Below are 7,758 nucleotides of genomic sequence, written 5' to 3' on the forward strand. Positions count from 1 at the left end.
AGACTAGGTCACAGATCCATTGGTACTGCGGCTTGTCTGCAGCATGGAACCCAATTGTGGCTAAAACCCTTACAGAGAAAGAAGGTTGTGTTCCTAAGGTCATTAACCTTTTTTGAAAACTGTGATGATCTCACCCAGAAAAGGTGCTATGTATTATTTGTAGGGGAAGGAAGGAAGGAAGGTATTGATTTGGTAAGGAATAGTCTGGTGATTCACTGAAACATAGAAGCATAATGTGCTTGTAAGTTCTCCTTTCAAGGGCTACTTCACCAGACATTCAGCAAACTTACAGTGTTAATTCATTGCCTTATAATTTAAAGCTTAAGAAGAAATAAATGATACAAAAATAAGGTGTTGGATTTCTTTGAACATTCAGTTCATTTTGAAATTCAATCACTTAAATGACCTGTGGAATGTACCAGCTGTTTTTCATGTTTGTCTTGTGATGCTGCAGAATCCTTGAAACTCAAATTTTTGGAAATGATTGCTAATATAGCTAACTTTGAAATGTAAATGGACAGTAGCTTGTCCACAAAGCAGTTCTGTTGGGAATTCTTCTACCCCTGCTTAAACATGTTGAGATGACCAGCTTACTCAAGTGCACTTAAAACATTTTGTGTGCAGAACTTTATTATCTGTCACAAATGGTGTGTGTTCTTATGCTGTATTTTTAGTGTTTTGATTGGCAGTATTCTATTAAACTGCTTCAGATCCACTCAGAGAAGAGGTGCGTGTTTCAAAACCTTGCCAAGCATCTGGAGGCAGCAAGTACACTCTGATGCACTGTGGTAGTGGACATGTGGATCTGCCTCGGGCCACCTCTGCTGTAGGGCAGGTGTGCTCCAGGGTCTGTGCCACAGCCACAATCCAGGGAGCCCAGTGATCCTGGCTGGGGAAGCTGCTGATGGGGATCATGGCTCTTTGCTTGCTAGATTACAACCATCTCTTCTAAAGGTGAAGGACCATGCAAGTAAAGAATCATGCTGGAAACCATTCTGATTTACTGTGGGGATGGAAACAGGGTTTCACACGTTGGGTCAGGAGTGTGGAACACAGACTGAGCTGCAACTTTTTCCATGTTGTATGTGTGTCAACTTCACAACATGTTCCAAGCTTCATTTGTTTAATGTCATAAAAAAAGATATTTGATGCATCTGTTTAGTACTGTTAAAATCAGTTATATTTAAAACTAGCTAATGATTTGTGTAGGGATCTAATATTGATTTATGCCACCTAAAGAATATTAGCCAGTGTCTAATACCATTAGCTACCATGAAGTCGGTCTTCTTAACAACTTGGTAGCAAAAAAAATATCAGAATACATTTTAAAAATGTTATGACTATCAGTTGCATTTGCAGCCAAACATATTTTTAGTTTCATTTTTAAAGCAAATGGATGGAATCCTCATAGATCATCAGGTAGGATGGTAGAAATCCTGAGAAGGAACACTTATTAAGAGGAAGAAAGTTTGTAATTTGCATGTATTTCTGCTATGGAAAAAATTTTCCCCCAGGTCCCAGGCAAGCATAAGGCATTCACTTAACAAAAGTAATAGTTATGTTAGATGCACCAGAAGATCTCTGGTTTTGCTTAATGTCAACTAGAGTAAAAATGCCTAGTAAAAGTAGTGCTCTCTGTCTTTCAGAGTATATTCACAGTTAACGCTCGAAATCTCAAGTATGTGCATTCTTTCTGTCATGTGAAATGAAAAGTTATGTGGTTAATTAGAAAATTTGTTTAACTTAGAAGATAGAAAAGGAAAAAAAAGTGAAACATACAAAGATGTTGCTTGTATTTTTCAAGGTGAACTTAAAATGCATCTGAACTGCTAGTATGTGGTGGGACAGTAAATTAAAGACAGGAAGATATTTTGTTGAAAACAAAGTAACAAGGAAACAGTAAAAACTTGAAATTCCTAGTCGTTGCTTAAGAATTTTGGAATAAGCCTATCTTATGAAAGATCTGTAAGATTCTGTTCTGCAGATGTTACTGATAATGTGTCCCTCAATATCCTCACACAGATAAAGCTCCACTTGACTTACTGAAAAGCTTGGGGCCATCTAATATTGAGATAGAACTACGGGGTTTGGCCCCTGAAGGTGGTGGCTCAACGGAGGTGATGCTGAGCTTTCTGAGAATGATTGGGATGATGCTGAACAAGAAGTACAACTTTGAACTTGCTCAGGCGTACCTGGCACTATTTTTAAAGGTAGCAATTTTCTTAAAAAATTTTATGTTAGTTCTATTTAGAATTATGGTTGTGCAGTAAAAACGTATAAATTGTCTGCTTGAATTACCTTAAGTGATTTTGGTTGAGAATGGTTATAAAATGTCTAACTGAATGTGTTGGATGATTTGGCAACTCATTTGCTGACAGTCAAGAAAAACTTGCAAAACAAAAGATGTTGTGAAGAGGTCCCTGCCACATAGGTTTTGTTCTAGTTCTTAGAATTGTTCTTATTTTGTTCTTGAAATTGTTTTCATTTTTTTGGTACATGCTTAACTTCTTAGTTGTTGTTAATTATAAAACTAAGGTATGCTACATCTTAAATAAGCAAAGAATTTAGTGCACAGTGGTTGGGAAATAAATTAGATATTTTGTTGGCTTTATCACTAGACATTGCAAGCCTGACCTACTTTCCATGTCAGTGGGCTGCCTTTCTTGTGTTACCTGTTGAGTCTCACAGAGCTAATGAAATTATTCCAGGGCAGGTGTAAGTTAGAAAGTTATTGTACTGAAGTGCAGTAACAGTTACTCTTAGAGACGAAATGGTTCTGCAGAAGATTGAAACCCTTCTGATATACAAGTGCTTAAGATACTCTGATTTTTGAAACCCTGTGAAAGCAATTAATAACAGTTTACTTGGAGAACATTGTTATAAACACTCAGACACGTGTAATATCAGGCAATACCCAGCTTCTCTGGGTAACCTGTTCCAGTGCCTCACCACATTCACGGTAAAAAAACTTGTCTAGTATCCAAACTAAACCTACTATCTTTCAGACTAAAGCTGAGTATCAAGACTCCTAAATTATAGCCTGGAGAAATAACTATTCCATCCGCTAAGTGGTAATAATTGCTACAAGATCAGAAGGTTTCTCTTCCTTCTGCTTTAACAAGGTTGCTGTTTGTCACATAAGGAGACACCATGCATCTCTATAGAGTGTGCTGGCATCATTCTTCTTGATGTATGCAACATGGATAATTAAAATAATAATCCTGATTGACCTTTGCACATCTGTCTAGCCTTTCTAGCCTAAAGAGGAATTTGTGATGCAGGTCAGAAAGTGGAGAAAGTTACCCTCTACGGACGTGTGTAATGAGGATAGATTCAGCAGCCTTGCCAGAAGATGATCTAGTAAAAATATAGCATATTTAAGATGTTTTGTTGCCTTATCTAGTACATGGAAAATGGATTTTAAAGACTAGCAAAAGGGAGGCAGTATTAAGTAGAGGAAATTAATCAAAGGAAAAGTGTCCTTTACTTACTTGGGACATTTCCTGAAAGCAAAGTATTGGAACTGAATGGGAAAAACAGTCTCTTAATTTTTTTGTTATCTGTATTTGTTTCACTAACTGCTTGTTTTCATTTTCAGTTACATCTTAAGATTCTCTCATCGGAGCCAAAACTCTTGGAAGAATTATCCAAATTGTCAATGCAACTTGAGGAAACTTGGATTCACTTGCAGAGTCTCTTCAATCAGAGTCTGTGTGTTTTAACATACATGAAAAGTGCTTTGCTGTAAAATACTTCAGGGTTTTGTCTGTATAAGATTTCCCTCTGAGTAACAGTACAATTACCAAAAATACTGGATTCCAAAAATCATACTAGGTCTTGGAATCGTAGAATCATTAAAGTTGGAAAAGACTTTCAAGACCATCAAGTCCAACCTTCTACTGAATACCACCATGCCCACTAAGCCATATCACTAAGTGCCAGACTTCTCATTTTTTTAATACTTCCAGGGATGGTGATTACACCTTCCTGTTCCAGTGCTTCTTCTGGTGCTGTATTTTATGCATCTACATATGACAGAGTATTTTAGAACATGCATAACTGCCTAGTTTTCTTCACTTCACTTGGAGAAAAAATTACTATGTGCAGCTAAAGTATTTGTTGTGTTGGGCTCTTCTGTCAATGGACACACATTTGGATTCAAGGCCCTGAGCAACCATGGCAGGGGGTTGAAACTAGATGATCTTTAAATTTCCTTCCAACCCAAAGGCATTCAATCATTCTCTGATTCTATGGCTGCATAAAACGTAGTTTATAATGAAAAAATGACTTGCAGGGAAAATAAAGAAGTGGGAATGTAACTCCTGTGCCGGAGATCAAAACCTATATTATTCTTAATAAAGTCATTGTTGATGCAAAAATAAAACAAGAAGTCTGAATTGTTAACACTTTATTAAGATTAGTCTAAAGCAAATTAAACTAAAAATTGTGTTCCTCTGCAATTAGAGCTCTTTTCTTACGATGTTTGTAAAAATCAGTTGTCTTCTCGCTTTTGCAGACATCTATTTCTGAAGGCAAAGATTTCCAGCTGTACTAAAAATGGTTGAACTTCAAAAAAAACCCCAAGAAACCCAAGCACCATACTAAACAAACAAAACCAGATCTTTGGGAGGCCAAATTTCATATGAAAATTGTATCTTTTCTTAAGGAGAAAAGATTACTGGAAAAAAAGCTTTGTTTTGGGGAATTTTTAATTAAATCAGATGGGGTTTTTTACAAATTGATATTTAGGTTTCAAAAAATAAGGTTTGCGTATTGTTTGGGAAATGAGTGAAATTAACTTGAACTGTGCTACTTCAGAGTCTTCCTCCCAGCAGAAGAATCTCCTGAACAAGGCCTTTGCTGTATTTCACGTGCTTGAGCTACATACACAGACCAACAGAGTAACTAATACAAATATGTGCAATTTCAACAAATAAACTTGAAAGGTGGTTCATTACATTTGGCAGAAGACTGAAGCAATAGTGAGGGTTAGTTGTACCGTATATCTAATTTCTTTTTAATGCCGTTACGTTATAGAACTCCTTTTAGTTGTGTGTACTGGAACAAATTATCTGCAAACATAGAATCAGACAACAGTAGAATGGTTTGGGTTAAAAGGGACCTTAAAGATCAGCTAGTTCCAACCCTCTGGCCCCTTCCAGCCTGCCCCTGGACCCTTCCAGGGATGGGCATCCACAGCTTCTCTGGGTAACCTGTCCTGCTGTCTCGCCATCCTCACAGGGAAGAATTTCTTGTTAATGTCCAATTTGAACCTACTGTCCCTGAGTCTAAAGCCATCATGTATACCTGAGGTTTCTTACGAAGTTTGCTACTGAGATTTAAGAAAATCCTTTGTACCACAGAATTACTGGTTTCTGGTGATATGGTTCTCAAGGACCCATTGCTCCCAATTTATTATTTATTGGATTGATCTGAACCAGTCCAAAATCCCTTAAATGTCGATGTAGTATATAATGAACCTCTCAGCTTGCAGGCCTTACTGTAACTCCTTTAGAAGATCTTAATGAATCATTTTTTGAAGAAAGACAAAATGTTCTAGGGTTAATAAGGGCAGACCTGCCTCAGTGGAAGAAGGACAAGTGGATAAAGAACTTTCATCTTGGATAAGAGTAAGGGTCTGTCAAGACCAGTACTCTGTCTCCAGCAGGAAGAAGGAAAAGATGTAGTATAGCAGCCTGGTTGTGTATAAAGTGATCCTTTCTCAAGCACATCATAGCACCTTTCAGCAGATGACAATTAGATACTCTGTGACCCAGCTGTGGCCTGACAGTTGTGTTTAATGTTCTGTGACAGACCTTTTGTTCTCTCTGAGTTCATCTAATCTCTTTTAGAACCCATTTATCCTTCGCAACATCCTGTAGTAATGGGGCCTACAATTTAATTAGCAGGAATAATGTATTTCTGTTTATATACTCCAGACCTGCTATCTTCTAATGTTGTATGCCCCTCCTTGAATGTGGAAGTATCAATTGTGCTCTGGTCTTCATGTTTCACAGACTGCCACAGAGCAGTGGTAAAAGGGTTTCTACTCATGAAGGACATACTTCATTTTGCTGAGTGCATGTGTCTGTTTTTTCACTGATATCCAAGAACTCTTTCTGGGCACAGATGTTTAAATCTGTATGTACAAGATTTATCTACAAAACCTGTAGGGATTGTAGAGTAGTGGATTTTCTTTTTCAGCTTCTGTTTTCATGGTCTGTTTGATGTCATCATAAGAAAAAAGACATGCTCTGCCAAGCAGGCTATTCTTCTTAGAACAGAAACATCAGGGTAATTTTTGTGACTGATGTATGTATAACACAGTTGACATAATATTTGCAGTCTGTATGACCTCATTAAATGTCTTTAATGCAGTTTCATGTATCATACACAGATATGTTTTAAGTCCACCTGGAACACTTCAATAACCTTCAGAATGTAGTGTTTAGATGTAAGTGATATCTCACCTCCTTTATTTTGTCTTTTTCTCAATATTTCTATTCGTCACTGCTATTTCAGGAGTGTTTTACTATTATTAAAGCTGCAGAGTCTTCCACCAATAGTTCTGATTGCTTCTTGTTCTTGGTCTTTTTATTTTGTCATTTTTACCCCATATCAAAACAATGAACAACTTTTTGCCATTAATAAAAAACTTCTTCAGAAATAAAAAATAATTTCCTCCTGCTAGTGGATGAAAGTAGATATTTCACCTGCTCTTTCCTGCATTATTCCTTTACTTGAGATGTCAAGGACAGTATTTTGTGGTATGAGTCAAAAATTGTTGATTACAAGTAACACACGTGACAGCTGAATTTGATAATTTGGGCTTTGTGTTGCCCATAAGAACTCACTTTAGCCTGGTGCTTTTGTAATGGCATATGCAGTAGGGTGTGGAAAAATATCTAGATGGATTAAGGGATATAGTTGTTAACTCTAGGTTTTCTTCCAAGCAGGGCAGCTGCTGAGGATTTTACCATTCTTACACAATGTCAAGCCCATCTTAAGCTAGCTCTGAGTAGCAGCTTGCTGTTAAAATTCTCCATGTTATTGTGTGTCGCAGCACTCCTTTCAGCTTCCTCTCTAGCCTATGCCTGCCTCTGTTCCTGTGCTTCCTTTTCACCATGATTTTCTCAGCTCTTTTGGCTCCTGACTGCAGCTGCTGCTCCTAGCTACTCCTGCACACAGCAGTACTGTCAAGTTAGGTCTCAGTACTTCCACTATTTTCTTTTGACTTATTTTTTCCAAACAGATTTGGTACTTGTGGTTGTTTTGACTCTAAGCCAGCTAGTTGGACTGTGCTACCTGAATTTGCTACTGAGTGGATTCAGACTCTGCACAGTGAATTTTGCTCTTCTCTGACCCATAAGAAATTTTCAATCTTAGGAGTCTTTGCTTTCGTTTTTCATTCAAGTGGAAATAGAGGTATTATGAGGAGATGCATGCAAACATGCAGAGAGAGTAAGGGGATGCAAATGTTCGCATTGGCTACCCTGTTCAGTAGCTAGCATAGACCTCTGATTTGAAGCACTCCAACTTCTTGTTGGAGTTATTGAAATTATTTCAAATTTAACTCTTCTTCTTCAAAAAAAAGTTAGAAAGTTCTCATATCTGTGCAAATTGTCATACTGCAAGTGTTGTAGTCCCAGAGTAAGGAAACTGGAAGATAGTTGCATTCTGTGAGTTAGAAAAGGTAGGGTATTTGTTGGCATATTTGAACTCTGTTCAGGATCTGTGTTGAAGGAATTTAGCATTGTT

The 7,758-nt window shown here is 37.4% G+C and overlaps 1 protein-coding gene across 1 annotated transcript in view; it reads left to right on the forward strand.

Moving 5' to 3' along the window:
• The window catches only part of WDR36 (WD repeat domain 36), a 31,860-nt gene extending 25,162 nt beyond the window's left edge, over nt 1-6,698 (forward strand). The window contains exons 22-23 of the mRNA XM_082301349.1: nt 2,023-2,210; nt 3,599-6,698. Coding sequence (XP_082157475.1) covers nt 2,023-2,210; nt 3,599-3,748 — 338 coding nt within the window. The 3' untranslated portion in view covers nt 3,749-6,698. The remainder of the gene's footprint in view (nt 1-2,022; nt 2,211-3,598) is intronic.
• The last annotated feature ends 1,060 nt before the right edge of the window (nt 6,699-7,758 follow it).

The sequence above is a fragment of the Coloeus monedula genome, assembly GCF_965178545.1.
Source record: "Coloeus monedula genome assembly, chromosome: Z".
Lineage (NCBI taxonomy): Eukaryota > Metazoa > Chordata > Aves > Passeriformes > Corvidae > Coloeus > Coloeus monedula.